General features: G+C 35.7%; 3 protein-coding genes across 4 annotated transcripts in view; 1 reads left to right on the forward strand and 2 right to left on the reverse strand.

The window, feature by feature from the left end:
• Positions 1-4,343: 4,343 nt before the first annotated feature.
• Positions 4,344-8,590, forward strand: LOC125859504 (lipid phosphate phosphatase delta). Its single transcript, XM_049539276.1, has 8 exons — positions 4,344-4,663; positions 4,744-4,839; positions 4,919-4,993; positions 5,070-5,200; positions 5,372-5,475; positions 5,556-5,684; positions 6,462-6,577; positions 8,026-8,590. The coding sequence occupies exons 1-8, from the start codon at positions 4,502-4,504 to the stop codon at positions 8,434-8,436; spliced, it is 1,224 nt and encodes a 407-aa protein (XP_049395233.1). The 5' UTR covers positions 4,344-4,501; the 3' UTR covers positions 8,437-8,590.
• Positions 8,591-8,741: 151 nt separating this feature from the next.
• Positions 8,742-11,607, reverse strand: LOC125859503 (fatty acyl-CoA reductase 2, chloroplastic). Its single transcript, XM_049539273.1, has 9 exons — positions 11,077-11,607; positions 10,891-10,994; positions 10,600-10,799; positions 10,406-10,506; positions 10,084-10,294; positions 9,842-10,003; positions 9,678-9,759; positions 9,187-9,587; positions 8,742-9,105 (listed from the first exon to the last, which is right to left on the reverse strand). The coding sequence occupies exons 1-9, from the start codon at positions 11,405-11,407 to the stop codon at positions 8,940-8,942; spliced, it is 1,758 nt and encodes a 585-aa protein (XP_049395230.1). The 5' UTR covers positions 11,408-11,607; the 3' UTR covers positions 8,742-8,939.
• Positions 11,608-12,480: 873 nt separating this feature from the next.
• The window catches only part of LOC125859507 (histone-lysine N-methyltransferase ATXR4), a 17,342-nt gene continuing 12,689 nt past the window's right edge, over positions 12,481-17,133 (reverse strand). The window contains exons 4-7 of one of the 2 annotated variants that reach the window (XM_049539280.1): positions 14,672-14,741; positions 14,314-14,493; positions 13,511-13,582; positions 12,489-12,817 (exon numbers count right to left, since the gene is read on the reverse strand). In XM_049539280.1, the coding sequence (XP_049395237.1) occupies positions 12,699-12,817; positions 13,511-13,582; positions 14,314-14,493; positions 14,672-14,741 (441 nt within the window). In that variant the 3' untranslated portion in view covers positions 12,489-12,698. Of the gene's footprint in view, positions 12,818-13,510; positions 13,583-14,313; positions 14,494-14,671; positions 14,742-17,133 lie in introns of both variants that reach the window. The other variant, XM_049539281.1, reaches the window with a different exon arrangement.

Genomic DNA, 17,133 nt, shown 5'->3' on the forward strand with positions numbered 1-17,133 from the left:
AACCCAATTAATTAAATCAATAATCAAAGGAACCCATGGTGATTGAAGAAAACCCTAGCTAATTGGGAAATTCTACATTTTGAAATAGAGGAATTTGGGGACTCCATGAATGAGGGGGATTCATGGATGAAAACTACCATACCTCAAGTCCAATTGCTTATCTTCAATGGAGGAATTGAGACCTTAGCTTGAAACCATATGTTGAATCTTCTTCTTTTTCTTCTTTAAGTTTCTAGAGAGAGAATATTTGAGAGTAATTTGGTTTTCTTTTGGGAATTTGGAAGAATGAATTAAATAGGGTGAATTTGGGGGTAAAAAGGCATATATAGGGGTTCTAAACTTAGGCAAAACGACATAGTATAGGGATTAATTAATTAGGAAAAGACCCAACTACCCCTAAAATAATTACCAACTGCCCCCAATGCCCCACAACCGACAGACCGTGGTTGGACCTACGGTCCGTCCGACACTTTCGTCGGTAGATAAAAAGGTTTTTTCCAGGACCTAAGGCCACCCATCTACGGGCTGTGGATTGACCTACAGTCACTCCTGCATGACCGTCGATGGTGGTCAAAAACATGACATTTGGGCCTCAAACCACGGACCCCGACCACAGACTATGGTCTGACCTACGGTCTGTAGGTCGATCCGTGGTCCTAGACCTGGGTGTCCAACCCACAGACCACACCTATGGTCCGTGGTTCAACCCACGGGCCATGGTTGGCCTCCTTGGCTGGCATCTGCAACTTATGCAGTTTGACTAAAGTCCCTATTTCGTATCCAGGGTGTTACCGTTTGATTATTATGATTTGATGAGTTTTTAAGCTTATGTTTGGCCTACTTGTTAACTGTGATTGATGCACTTGTTACTTGTGGTTGATCTACTTGAAATTGAGATTGACTTACTTGATACATGTTGGTTGTTTAATTGTGACTATTGGACTGTGCTTATTGAGCCTTGGGATTTGTGTATTGTAGAACTTTAGGTTGAGCTGATTTATGTGCAGGTTGTAGTTTGAGGAGGTTCGGTTGGGATGAAAGGAGTATTCGATTTCTAGCTAGTTTGCATTCTTTGTTAGGTTTCTTGCTGGGTAATGTATTGCTTGGTACTCACTACTTGCTTCTACACTTGTGTAGGTTCCGAGTCTGGTACCATGTAATTGCTATTTCTCTCCCATCTCCGTGGCTCGTCAAAGAACGGTTGAGAGGTAGTTGTTTGTCATCCCGACGGGCCATCTAGTTCTTTTTATGCTTTTTTCTATTTGAGAAAAAAAAGGCTTGCTATTTGTACTTATTTCTTAATTTCGCACTTTATGTATTAGTGGTTAACACACGTGACAACCAGGTTTTGGGGTGTTAATAGAATGAATAAGTTTTTCCATTTTTATTTTGTTCTTGATTTACCTTTATGAATTCGTTGGGTTGAGGCTGACTTATCTTGGTGGGAACAAAAGAGTGTCATCACGTCCATTTTTGGATCGTGATAACTGATTTCTATCCAAGTGGGTTTAAATAGAAATTATATGCCTTCAATAATAGCTAAACTGTTGATTATGAGGAAAAAATTTCCAAAAAAGATTTGGTATCAAATGTGTTATTTAAAATATAGCAATACTTGTACGTATAAAGCTAACAAAGTTCTCCTATCACAATTGGTTTGGGGTCAGAAACCCAAATAATTCTTATCTAGAAATTAAATGTTCGACATATAATCAATTGCTCCATCACTATGCAATGCACAAAGTCGAGTCTCCAAATAAGGTGGGTGAATGTTAGATTTTCTAACATTAAAGGGAGAGATGATAAGCAATTGAGAAAATAAGTTATACATAATAAATTACCATTGATATGATCCTCATTGAAAAGATAACTTAAGTCAATTGTCAGACACATTCGCTGACCCTATGTTATAATCATGTTATAAATGCTTTAATGAAAAGTTTTTGAAGGACATAATGTATGGCACATCTAAAGTGTGATGGATTAATGTATTCAAAATATAAAACTTCTTGAAAAATAAGAGGAGTTAATGATCAATATGGTCATAATAATGAGGCAAGTGTTTTAGAAAGAGCACCATGACATAACACTGGTTCAAGTACCTGAAAGTGATGAAAAATAAAAGGAGCTTGAAAAAATATGTCATATTAGAATCGATACAAAATAACCCTCGACAATATTTGATATAATGTAGCGCTCAAAATTATAATGGTGACAAGGGTCTTGATATTAAATCTGTCAAATGAGTTAACAAATAAATGATTGGCCAAATAAAATATTTTATTTCACTTGAAAAAGTGATGTCCTGAACTTGTAGTTCATATATCATGATATACTGTCAATGGGGTACAAATAGACTGTTATGTGAAAGGTCAAATAGAAAAAAAATCACAAGATATAAAGCACAACTTTTGCCTTGGGGCATAAAAATGTTCCGCAAAAGTAATGACATTATTGTATGGAGATATGTTCTCCTATGGTGAATGCAACGAAGTTTCTTTCAGTCCGACAATATATGAAAAGCTTGAACCGTATAACGAATGATTATAGTGTCTAGCTAGACAATAATATTATATGAAAATTCTTGAACAATTTAGAAAGGGTTTTAAGCGATTTCATTGAATAGTACCTTAATGGTTGTGAGATCGCTTAACATAAAGATCAATTTTGATCTCATTAAAATGGTTAGAAAGTATCATGTCATAGTGCAATTTGTGCACTTATGTATCTTGCTCTTATTATACATGTTATAATAATTTTATTAAAGTGCGTGTAAAATATAATATCACTCTTATCAAAAGAGATATTAGAATAAATTAAATATTAATACAAATTATTTATTCTAACCAATTGTGTCAAGGCATATTGATTATGAAATTGCAGGAAGTTATGAAGTTTGATCTCAAGAAAGTTATATGTTTTCAGGTGGGAATACTGTCATACCAAATCATTCCAAAGAATAGTCAATTTTATTGTCATACAAGTAAAAGTGTCCCTTAGTGCTTAGTTGTCGCTACTAACAAGTCAAACAAGCAATTTATCTATACCAACAAGATCATAAATCGAGTGATTGTCAAAAATATAGTTGACTGAGATCAATAAACATATCCTGAAAATATGTGACCTTCCTTTGAAAAGAGATATTCCAACATAATATGAATATAATGTTGCAGGCATAACTCAACTAAGCGGGGGACACATCAAAGGAGTCTGATGTTCAATAGTTCGTACTCACCAAGGCATTAACAACTTCAACTTTGAGAAGTTGAAATATAAAATTGGAATTCGTCATCTTCGAATTGTTAAGTGATGTCATCATCAGGGGAAGTAAATAACACTTTTTCCCTTAATCAAGTTTTATCCCACTGGATTTTCCTAGTAAATGCTTTTAATGATATAACAAACAAAACATATTACTACACCTTTTCTTTTTTACTAAAAAAATTCTTTTACATGGACATACAAGGGGAGTGATGGAAGTTAAAAAAAATGCTCTCTAAGGAAAAGAAAACCCTACCACCATCAACCCTAGTTTGCCTACTTTTTGATGGCTGTCACGGCCATTGGCCAACCTCCTCTAGAGGTAGGCCTGCTGGCAACACCACCAGGACCTTCATATGTTGATTCTTTGATGCGGTACAAGCCTAACATTAAAACAGGGGTGGAGCTAGCCCTCTGTTAGAGGGTTCATCTGAACCTCCTTCGGCGGAAAATATTATTATTTATACATGGTTAAAATTATTTTTTATGTATATATAGTAGATGTCGAACCCCCTTCAGTTAGTTCGTGTGTTTAGTTCTTCAGATTTTGAATCATCTTATTAAAAATCTTAGCTCCGCTACTATATTAAAACCCTACCATTGAAATCAATATCATACATGCATTGAGAACCACAAGTAATATGAGAGCAGGAAGAAGTTAATCAGATGATAATCAATGAGAAACTGGAGTATACAATGATTGGTAAGTTTTCTTATGGTTGGTCAGATATAGAGAAGTTATGAAAACTTATTCTAAAACAATATGAATTAAAGATAGAATGCAATAGTGGTCTTTAGAGTAATAGACATGTGTTGATAAGGGCTACACATGTCTATTTCTTTTTACTTTTAATTTTAATTTTAATTTCAGTACATAATTTTTATTTTATAACATAAACTAATTAGATCAGCTAATTAAATTCTTGAATAATTATAGTAATTTTTTCCTTAAAAATTGGGAGAAAATAATAGAGAAGATTCCGCAATATGACAACTTGATAATATTAGCCTGTGACTTTATATATTATACCTCAACCGTAATTAAAATAAGTTTTTATAGTCAAACTCTCTTTCTCTGTCAAAGGAAATCAGTGTTTCTTGGAAAGACCAATTTCTCTAAAATACATACAAAATAGACAAAGAAAAATATTGTTAAAATTCAAGAAGCCAGCCAGAGGAATCATTGTTTCTCTGGCAAAAGAAAGGGGGAAGAAGAGAAGGAGGAATTTTGAGAGGTTTGATGGAGAGCATTCCAAGGTGGGAGGTGTTGTCTTTGTGTGGAATTGGTACATGGGTCATTCTATCTTCAATGTTTAATGTCACCCAAAAGATTAGATCTTTAACTCAACCATGGGTTTCTAGCTATGTTGTTTCTACCACTCCTATTACTTTAAAGATCCAGGTTTGCTCCTTTTTACTTTCTATGCCTGTGAAAGTTTTATGTCTATACTGATTGATTTCCTTTTTATTCTTTTTTTGCAGAAATATCACAACAAATATTTGGATGCCTTATTTTCTGCCCTTTCTTGTGTTGTTTCTGTGCCATTCTACACTGCTTTCCTTCCATTGCTATTCTGGGTATGTCTTTGTTTTGCCAATTTGTACTTGTGTTTCTTGCAAAGCTTTCTTTTTTTATAGTGGAGTTTGTATGTTGCAGAGTGGGCATTGTAAATTGGCTAGACAGATGACTCTTTTGATGGCCTTGTGTGATTATATTGGTAACTGTATAAAGGTACTGTCTTTTCTCTTAATGTATGTATGTAAGTTTTTCTAGGTGAATTTTGGTTGATCATAGTTTAAAATTGCAGGATGTTGTATGTGCTCCTAGACCAAGTGCACCACCTGTTAGGAGAATAACAGCAACTGAAGATGAGAAAGAAAATGCTCTCGAATATGGACTTCCTTCTTCGCACACACTCAACACTGTCTGCCTGTCAGGGTACACCTCTTATTTTTGTTCTGCTGCTTCATTCTCTGATGGAATTAGCATAAAATAAATCAATTAGTCTTTGCTTCATTTAGGAACGAAAAATACTCGCCCTGCTGCATTTTGTGCTTTATATATCAGCGTATTCTTACTCCTCTTATTTCCTTTTTTGGGACAAATCAGGTTCCTCCTTCAGTACATCTTATCCTACATACAAAATGATGATGCTATTACTGGATTAGCTGGATTAGTAATCGTTTGTTTGTTTGTTTTCTTCATTGCGTTAGGTAAGTCCTATTTTTCCTGCATGAGGCTCCAATTTTACTTCTTCAAAATATCCAGGACTCAAATTTTGCCTTTCTGTCAGGAAGAATATATCTGGGAATGCACAGCTTGATTGACATCATTGCGGGTCTAGCTTTCGGATTGGCAATCTTGGCATCCTGGCTTTCTGTTCACAAATACATAGATTATTTCATAGTTTCGGGCCAAAATGGTACGAGTACTGTTACCTGTTTTGAATTTCCTTGGTCTTAAAGGTTGTGTCATTCAAAAATCAAAATCTAGAGAATTGGGAAGAGATGCTACGCTGCCTTGCTGATAACCCTGATGTGCTTCTTGGTAGATATCCACTTCAAAGCATATTGGGAATACAGAAATAGATCAAGATGCCCAATAGAGTCTTCCAAATCACTTTGTCATGACCAATAGAGTCTTCCAAAACAGTGGAGGAGTAAACTAGGAGTGGTGATATTGGTGATGCTTCTACCACTGGTGTGGTATCTTGAAAGTATACTCCAAAATCCAAATGGATGTTTAACCATGGCTTCAATCAAATACAAAAAACAACATAACCAGTGTAATCCCACTAGTAGGGTATGGGGAGGGTTAGTGTCTATGCAGACCTTACCCCTACGAGGTAGAGAGGTTGTTTCTGATATACCCTTGGCTCAAATATAAAAAACAACACAAAGAAAAAAAAAGACAAGTGATGCTTAAGTAGATAGAAATAGTTCAGACAACAATTGATAATGTACCATTATGGTGCTGATATTTAGCTTATAGGGCCTGGAAATGCACTTGAGGTTCCTGAAGCTGAAAGATGTAAAAGCTTGGCTCCTCCTGCAAAAAATTCTCCTTTTTTATCCTTTTTTTAAATAGATTTGAATGTCGGGTTCTTAATGTGAGTTTTCCAGTTATCTTGTCATCTTTATTTCATATTTGAATGACTATTTATCTTGTCCCTGGTTCTGAGATTTGGAATTATTTGCAGTTGCATCATTCTGGGCTGTGCTATGCTTCTTGTTGCTCTTTGCTTACCCTACACCCCAGCTTCCAACTCCAAGTTTTGAGTTCCATACAGCCTTTAATGGTGTGGCATTGGGAATTGTAAGCACACAACTGTACTTGCTTGATTTTATCTTGTTAAGTTCATAATTCTCCTTCCACTTATTCCTTTGTTGAGACCTTCTACTGAGATTTGTGTTCATTGACCAGATTGTGTCAGTGCATTTGCCTAAAATTTTTAGTACTGGAAAATGACTGCATAAGGAAAAATGTGGGAAATGGTTATCTTGTTGCTTAGCATATGATTGTAAAAATTTTCTTCTCCTACTTCTTAGTTCATGTGAATCAGCTATGTTGATATGAAAAAGTTCAATAGCTTTGCTACGTTATTTCTTCCACACTGCTTTCTCCTTGATGAGTTGTTCAGAAGGCAATGGTCTATTTACGAAGTGATTGTCTCTGGACAATTTGTTGGAGAGGTGGTCTTTTGACTGTTCAACCCAACATTTTCTTTACTCTTAATAAACTTGTTATTGATTGCACTTTGACTTGTATGATTAAAATGATTCTATTGGAAGTCATAAAACTCCATTTAAATTGAATGAGCAATAGTGCAAACTTTGAATTTAATAATATAAACAAGGCAGCTGAGGGCTAAAAGTTGTGTGGGTTGCTGTCCTGGAGTGGAAGTCCTTTTCCTGTTGCTACCTTGGTTTTGATAGCCAAAATATAAGCATGTGTTGCTGTAGTCTTACCTATGTGTGCCTTTGTTGGCTATCAAGGAAATAACTAGAGATGTGATAGAGTAGCATAGGTTTCCGATTCCTCCTGCATGTTTCGTTTGCTTATCTATTAACTAAACAAAAAATGGAATAAGTAGAATTGTTGGAGAGAGAGAGAGAGAAGTGTCTGCTCCTTTCCTTGTTGGTCCCTAGTCAATCTTAAGCTCTCTTTCGCTCAAATATCGTCCTTTGTTTTTCCTACTCTTGCTTATGTTCCTGTTCAAGACCTCACTCTCTGGGGACGAGGGCTAATAATCTCGTAGACCTTAGTTTTTTGTGGATTTCAGTGGTGGAACTAGGATTTTCACTAAGGGGTGTCAAACTATAAAGGATAGACCCACGAAGAAACCAAGGAGAGTCAATATACAATATATATACATAAAATTTATTTATATACACAATGTAAATTTCTGACGAACATGTGGCTCTGCCACCGGTGGGTTTCATATGTATTAGATTGAGGAAAAACTACTTGGTGTTGATTTTTTCTATGAGAGTTTACATGATGAATTTCTATGCCTCCTTGAATTTGAGTACTTGGAAAAGCTGAATACTGCTGTCCTGGCATTTTTTGTTCTTATTTTTTGGCAAGGTTACTGTCGTATAATTTCTTTTTAGTTATTATGCATGTCCTTGTGCTCAGGTTCAGTTTTTTTTTTGGATTTATAGAAGGATGTGATGATCCCTTATAGATAAGTGATTAGGTGTGCTTTTACAGGGTACTTGCAAGTGCCTCTAATTTCATGAAAACAAAATCCTTTTGTCCAGGTAATTGGTGTCCATCAGACATATCATCAGTTTCATCATGAGAGTGTACCCCGTGTCTTCACTCCCCAGCTTACCCTTCCTGCATTTTTGGGAAGACTGATTGTAGGATATCCAACAATACTCCTTGTGAGGTTCTGCAGCAAGGCTCTTGCCAAATGGATGCTTCCCATGCTTGCCAATGCATTGGGCATCCCAGTGAGATCAAGCAGCTATGTCCCATCACTAAGCGTTTCAGCTTCTGCTAAAAAGTCAGATCAAATAAAGCAAGCAGGTTATATTCAAAAACTATTCTTTTTCTCCCAGCAGGACTCGTTCGAAGTCGATACTGGTATTAGGCTCTTTCAGTACGCTAGTCTTGCTTGGTCTGTGGTGGATCTCGTGCCTTCTCTATTCTTTCACCTGGGCCTATGATGCTTGGTATTTCATGTATAATAGAATATATATTGTTTGTGTTGATATATAGGAATATGTTCTTATCTGACCATTTTGAACTCTTGTATGGCAATTTTGAACTTTTGTAATATATTATTACTGATGTAAATGAGATATTCTGCGGGTTCTGAAAGCAATTCTAGCTACTTTGAGAGCCATAAAGATTAACAGAGGTAATAATGTTTCTTTTCCATTTTTATACACAGAACTAGACAAGTAAAAATTTTAGGCTTGCACCGCACATATAAATATGAAGAATCCTATACATTTTTATGGTAGACTGATCACTTTGATATGATATTATTAATATAGTATATTGAAAATGATATTACATCAGTGATTATCAGGAAGTTCTTGTTAAAGATGATCTTGTCCGGAAATCACAAGTCTTTCGGGAAGAAAAAAAGTAAAAGTAAAACCAACAGTTGTATGCTTGTATTACAGTAAGATAAGATGCAGAAACATAAAGGAGCAGAGTGAGACTAAGTGCATGATCCTCTTCCTTTCATTACATGCTTCCTTAGCCCTGGAATGTGGACATTAGAGATATAATCTTTCCAATCTATGCTTTCTACATCAAATCCAAATTGCCATCTTTCTTCTTTAGACATGCATTCCATCAACCTCTGAGTATTGCTGTTGTCAAATCTGGAAAATTTTGGACCTCTTTTAACCTCATAAAAATGGTGCAAAACTTAATAGAGAGGATAATAAAGACCAAATTCTTACCTTCCTCCATAAAAAGTGTAGGGTTCATAAATATTAGCCAGGTACTTTGCTTGCTCCACTGACTTCCTGCAGATGTTCTCAAGTTTCCTGGACAACTTTCCATTTGGATCGGTCAAATCTGTTATGCCACTTCTGTTAATGGCGTCTTGCCATAGATGGGATGATAAGTCCTCCATGGATCTGAGCAGCGACATTTTTGGAACATGAATTGGTCTTCCTTTGGAGTCAATGTAGGGTGAACGGTTGAAGTGATCAAATAGCATTCTGGCCAGGTCCTTGAAGACTAATGGATTTACAGCAGATGAAGCAACCTGGTAAACATTACTACTACCTGGTTTTCCTTCTGTACCGTGTTTTGCCATGGCTGCCAAGGTTGCATTCACAACCATGTCAGCTGGAACCTACGTACAAGAGAGACACAAATAAATACACACTACTATACCCTTTATATATGTTAATGTTCATACTGGATATTTATGTGAAGAACTTGCCACATCAAGAACTCCATTAGGGTCTACAAGAAACCCTGTGAGCTGCCCTTTACCATAGTACAAGATGATTGGATCCATCATCCTGCATATGAAAGTAACATTAGTTTTTAAGGTGAATTATTGCAAGTCTTTTTTGTGATTTGAGTTTTAAGTAGAATATTCACCTGCTCCCTTCCATCCATCCAGGAAATGGTTCCTTGTAGGTGCTCTCAATGACACTTGGTCGAATAATTACTACAGGAATATCACCTCTCATGCTATCTATCATCATCTCTCCCATTGCCTTTGTGAATACATAAGTGTCTTGCCACCCAAATTTGTTAGCTCTGATCAATTCAAATGTACTCTATGTTAAGCAAATATGTAATGAAGCAAGCAAATATTTAGTGCTATAATATATACATACCTCTGTAAACCAATCTCCTTCATTTTCTGAGCAACTGAATTATCTTCTAAACCTTGTTTAGACTCCAAAACTAACTTTATCTCATCTTCAACATTCAATGAGGTGAAGGAGTTCGGATTAACTTCAGAGAGAAGATTCTCCTTTGCTATACTATCTCCAATGCAGAATGGCTTTTCCATAATTCTACCTTGTCGCTGTCCATTAACATATGCTGTTTTTAACATGAAACAATCTCTTCAATCAATAGACATATCGTTCAAGTTAAACATCTCTTGATAAATTGGTGAGGCAAGTAATTTCTTGTCTGAGAGTGAGTGCTTACCTGTGGATACTTGAAGAAAGAGTTTAAGGTTGTGACATTGTTTTGCAAAGTTCATAAGGCGGGTAGGTCCTCCAGTATTTATATCAAGTGCTATATCATACCTGCAGATTTCATCAAATATATACTTGCTTCAGGCATGAGAAGGAAAACATGGACATATATGCACACAACTCCAGATGTTAATCTGCAACAACCTTTCATCAAAAGTGGTATTGGCAGCAGAATTTACAATTATGTCAACCTCTTTCGCCATCATGTTGGCTGTGTCTTGATCGATTCCAAGATTAGCTTCACAAACATTTCCTAACACAGGTACCAACTTGCTCAACATGAAAGTCTGATAAGATTTCCCATGGACTTGTTTGAGGCAATTGAATATATCAGCATTGAGGATCTGATGGAAATTTTAAAAAACAAACTTGTTAATGGTGGATAAGTAGCCAAAAAGATAAGTGTATGAGTACATAAGATTAATGCATAAATACTTCATTCTTCAATCTCTGCATAGCAACTTCTTTGTTCTTTGCCTTGATCAAGATGAATATTTTGTTCACGTCAGGTGTTGTCCTTAAGATCTTCTCAATAAGAACTGGAGGGAAGATATGATGTTATAAGAATCACGAGTTAGGAAAGAAAAACGGAGGAGATATAGTGCTGTAAAGTAAACATACCTTTTCCCAGAAAACCAGTTGCACCAGTAATGAGAAATGCCTTCCCTCTCAGAAACATGGTAATGCCTATACCATCATCATGCCTTGGCTGACCATAAGGCACCAAATCCTTCACCTTAATTTCAGTATTTGGAGTCAAAACCAAACTTCCTAAAGTTTTTTCCGAGTTAACCGATGATCTCTCTGTTACAACAGAAGAAACATTCCCATTTTTTGTACCACTAGTTTGGCAATATACCTTGTTAGGAGGACACCATCTCCAATTCTTTGTCAATTTCATGACAGTTTTTGATATAACAGATGAAGAACTTAGACTACTCACAGCCTCCATACTGATGCAAAGAGAAAAAAAAAGTTTAGAGGAAAATGAAAGGAAAGATTATAGCTATGAGGTTGGCTTGCAACCTCTACTAGCTTAGCTAATCACTTGTTTCTTGTTTCTTGTTTTTTAATTATTATTTTTAAAAAAAAAAAGAAAAAGAAAGTGAAAAACAAGTTAACTAACAAGTGAGTTTGGTTTGATGTAAGAGGAGGGAAAGATTGAGGAAAAAGAAGGTTTGGTTGAAGAATATTTAAGGGAAGAGGAGATGAAAGTTAGGAGAATGAAAAGAAAGCACTCTTTTTGCCACCTCTCTGCCCCTTTCTTCACACTTATAACCACTAAGCTAACTTGGCGGGAGTAATTAATAATCCTCATAACTATTATTCAAACTTTCTCTTTCTCTCTCTTTCAACAAAGCATATCAAGAATAAAGAGTGTGACAATCCTCCCAAGGGACAAAAATCATATTTTTTGTCTTTTTAAAACTCAACTACCTCCCCCAACATTCAACAGTCGACATTTTCATCTTCTATGGATTGATATAGCTTTAGACTAGTTGACCCATCATTAAAGGGGTAAAATAGAATTTCATTTATATTCTTAATTAATTACTGACTCTCCTAATCCTAATTAATCAGATGTTATTAATTCTAGCGTGAGTGTGTTTTCTTTATGATTTTGTTGATGAGTAAGACTTTATTTTCTCCTCCTTGTTAAATTACATCGAGATTTATCAATATGTGAATAAGGGTTAAGAGCATGAAAAGTTCTCTTAAAAGATGGAACAACAAAAAATATTTTTCCAATATTAAGTTTTAAAGTGTAATTACTTCTCTTCATTCGAGAAAAATCTTCACTCTTACAAATAGTTTGTGCAAGCGTATAATTGATAAAGCTTAGAGTAAAACATTTTACCGACCTAGGTAGTCAGTCCCTAACGCAAGCACGCACTCCCACAATTTTTAACTTAATAGATTCAAACATACAAATTATAGAAAGTGCACTAACTGAAATTCAAAAGTAAATAATTGATTTTTGACTTTGTAGGTGATATTACACAACAACATTGTTATAAGTCACCAACTTCTTGACAAAGAATGCCACTAAAGTAAAGGCTGCATGGATATATAAAAGTAATTCATTATCAACTGTACCATTTATCACTTATCAAAAATAAAAATACAAGCAGTGATAATTATTTTGTTTATCATGGTCCTAGATGGATCATTGTTAAAGATTAGACATTGTTCTTTCGGAAGCTGTAGGAAGTAGAATGCAGATAACCTTGATCTGCTAATGTCTAGTCATTAGACATACATCGAGCACATTTGCAATCGAAACCAAACCCTTCAGAAAGGATGGCGCGCCGAGCATCACAATCCATGCTTGCGTCAATGTAGCATATCCTCAACTCTTCCCCTGATATAACATGAGAGTTTAAACACACTCGTCATGAGAAACTGGAAATTATATTCATGCCTATATTACCAGTAGAAGGAAATCAATCAAATTGAGAATATTGGAAAGAAATGGAGCAAATGAATAATGTTGTCAACCCCAACTAGCTTAGGATTGAAGCTTTTGTTGATATTGAAATATAGCAACATCAACCAAATCATCAGGAATTCCTATATTAGCAGAAAATTACATGTTCTCTACAACACAATTGTAGGTCTAGCAAAATATTAAACAAGCAGTGTTTTTGTAATCGACAAATCACTGAGGCCTATAGCGCACGGCTCAAATCTTAGTGAATAATGGGTTTGTCCCTCTACCCTTCTCCATTTAAATACTAGGCTGTCTGCAGCTGATTTGGAACCTGTGACATGCGCCTAACGCACATTCACGTGTTGCACTCTAACACTTTACCAAAGCCCTTTGGCCATTAAGCATGCGTTGTTTTGAGGTCAAAATTGGCTGCTAATCAGATTATAATCACATGGAATCTCTATTCAACGACAATGAACATCCAAAAATTGAACGTATAAAAAAAGCCAAGATGATTTCACAACACAAGTAAATACAACTTTCTTAAATCTTATGGAACAAATTCTCTTACACTTATGTATACCAGTGCAAAACGAACTGATTAAATAATGGAAGGAGAGTCACCTGCTTCAATATCACGAAGAGCCTTCAATTTTGCGTTCACACTTTCTATCCACAAAATGTGTGCATTGGGATCTGCAGGTGAAATATTCGAGTTAATTAAACTGGTGTCCCATTGACACATCTATGCATTTTCAGCATTGGATCAAAAGTAAGTTCTTTCTTTGTTCTTCTTTTAGGTTACTTTGTCTGCTTAAGGTTCAGTACCTCTAGGAAGTATGGATGTGCAACCACTAACAACAGTTGCAGATCAGAACTTTGAGGATCATAACAAGAATTTATACTGGTCCAATCCATAGAAGGCCAGTTACAGAAGAAAATGATCAAAGCCAATTTACGACTAGAATATTTGACTTTTTGGGACAGTTTGTCTATACTCTATATCATCCTAGTCCTAATTGCACCAGAGTATGAGAATCGACAATGGCCAATTCTTAGTGGCAGCCCTTCAGGGAATTAGATAAAATTCATATTCGCCCATTCCACAGACAACGAATAATCGTTGCCACAAGTTTATGGATCTTGGAAACTTCATTGAGTTAGACAACAATAAACGAATAATTGTTGCCATAAGTTTATGGATCTTGGAAACTTCATTGAGTTAGACAACAATATCAGAAACATATGCATAGTGTGAACATTAACCATGTAAATTTATTGTCTGTTGCCCAGGAATAAATCAACAGCATGCAGACAAAAGAAGGTTTCGTTTTGGTGCGTCTCTAAAAAAATGCATTGTGATTAATCGTCAACTTACACAGATGGATAATGCAAGTGCTGAACATCAGAAGAATGAAAACTCTTACCACAGTCATGATTATAAAATGATGGTAGCATATAAATAGCATTTCCAACTGCAGCCTCTGCTTCTACTGATGCTGCTGCTGACAAAAGGATATCTTCATATGATCCCAAGGCCAATTCAATCCGAAAAGAATTGATACGGATACGTGCCAATACATCAATATACCATTTTTTTGACAAAACTAGCAGAAGTTAAAGAGACAAAAGCATCATTTCTCTCCCAGTATTTTGTAATTGATCGAAGTTCACTATGCTTAATAATAATTAGGCTCGACCAAAGAGACCCTAACTATTTTTCTTCATAGAAACTAAAATAAACTCAATCCTATGGAGACACTAGATATGAAACTATAAGGATACATGCAATCTGCTCATCTGTGAACCCTGCATCTTCAAATGTGCTTCTCAGTAGCTGATATTCCTTCTCCATCTGACATATTTAAAAGGGTCAGAATAAGCTCCATTGATTACAGATGTCACTTGGAAGATGTAAGACACAGGAAACTATCTCACATTCACATACTAATCAGGAAGAGAATAAGGGTGGGGGGAGATGAGAAACTAGCAGAGCTTGAAAGAAGTTCTATTCCATTCCACCTTCCAACATCAGGGAGGAAAAAGAATCAAGTGGAGGGAGAACTTTCATCTTGGACTTCCTTTTGTAAGTCATATAACATTCTTGACAGAATATTTTCAAATTCTGGTCATTAGCTGTTGTTACTCATGAAAAAATAACTTCTCGAAGTACATTTAACAGAAAGTAGATTAAAATAAAGTACAGTTCAATCCGGGTTTTAAGTGCAAAGCATAAGATAGAGCTGGTTTTAATGAAGAAAGGCGCAAATGAGTCAAATTTGAATAAAAGATATCTATATATATATATAATGCAAGAAAATCAACTCTAAGCTCAAACAACAATACATAGTCAAAGCATTGTTGTTAAAGGCTCACATAAAACGCGCTGAAACTCAGTGAAGTTCAAGATGTGGTCTCACCTATCTAAATTGGTTTTTTGATTTTGAGACATATCATCCTGGAATAAGATGTTTACCGTCGAAAAACTCAATCTCCTAGCATGAAATGGTGAGTTTTGAAATTGACGTTGTCGTACAAAACCATAATTTCCTTGTTCAAAACCCAAATTTACAACATTAGGAGTTTGAAAGCCACTACCTTCTTCTTTTGTTTAGATACTCTAGTATAGTAAAAAACAAGGTAATACGGGAGTAGCCAATGATAAATTTGTGTTGGCCTCATATTGATTTCCCGAAAATCCCGTCGTATGTTCTTCTATATGAACACCTCCCGAATTTGATATTGGTGGTGATGGATTTTCATTTGGTGGAGTATAATGTTGTTGAAAATTCAACTGCGTGTTCAAATGAGCAGTATTCATAGCATCTCTAGAATAAGATGCCATTTGTCTTGCATTGTCTCTCATTTGAAATAACCGAGTATTATCATTTTCTATCGCTTGATTCATTCTATACAATCTTTCATGTCCCATTTTTTCTTTTTATAACCGAGAAATCCGTCTGTGACCCTCCCTTTGGGACCAATCACAGCCTTCTAAACTCGGTGGATAATGGGCCCGCCCCCTCTACCCTTCTCCACTTAAATACCGGGCTACGCATTGCATGGTGTGGGGCTTGAACTTGCGACCTAAGCCACAAATCCTCCACCTTTTGCCACTTGAGCTAAGCCTTGGGGGCCTTTCATGTCCCATTACCTAAAATTCATTAAAAATATATATAAAAAAGGTCAAACGAAGAAGTCAATGATATTTATGTATTTTTTTAAAAATTACATACCAATGCCTCATATCTTCCTGCGATTGGTTGATATCCATGTTGGATAACATGTTTTGGATTTGCATGAATGTCGTCGATACCAATTCAAATAACCAATGTGGTTTGCTTGATGATTTATTTGTACAACATGTTGATAACGTTCATTCCATGTATTTTCAGTATCAACAAACATCTGACGAGTATGCCTATCTATTTTGTGGCGCATATCGATTTTATAATGCTCATCAGAATAATGCACATTTTGTGGTATATGTTGCACAAAACCAAATTGTTTTACTACATGATCAACCATGTGCCACTCACGATATATTCCGAAAATAAATGGCACCTTCCACACATTCTGCCCTCGTCGACACAATTCAGGCAATGCATTAAGAACTTCTTGAGAATAAGACTCCCAAATAAACTATAGAAGAAAAAATTAACATATATATCATACATTTTTTTTTACCATTTTAAATCTTGTGATAAAACTAATTTTTTTAATTATACCTAATAAGTTTGTAGATTGTCTAAAACATCTCTATAAAAGATCATAATTTTTCGAGCCTTATTCTCATGAACCCTTCGTCGAGACCGTATATGCAAGTGATTTTTGTCCCTCTGGTTGATCATTGTTGAAAGGCAATAGTATAGGTTGAAATGGTATAATACGCTCCCATACCCATACCTATAAAACAATAAATAATTTTGGGAAAATGCACAAGTACCCCCCCCCCAACCTATGCCCGAAATCCCAGAGACACTTATACTATACTAAGGTCCTATTACCCCCCCAAACTTATTTTATAAATATTTTTCTACCCCTTTTCGGCCTACGTGGCACTATCAACCAGATAGCTTGAAAAATTGTCAACACATGCTGGAACTAGAAGATAGTGCTACTTAGGCCGAAAAAGGGGGTAGAAAATTATTTATAAAATAAGTATGGAGGGGTAATAGAACCTTAGTATAGTATAAGTGTGTCTCTGAGATTTTGGGCATAGGTTTCGGGGGGGGGGGGGGGGGGGG

This window comes from Solanum stenotomum, chromosome 3 (assembly GCF_019186545.1).
Source record: "Solanum stenotomum isolate F172 chromosome 3, ASM1918654v1, whole genome shotgun sequence".
NCBI lineage: Eukaryota > Viridiplantae > Streptophyta > Magnoliopsida > Solanales > Solanaceae > Solanum > Solanum stenotomum.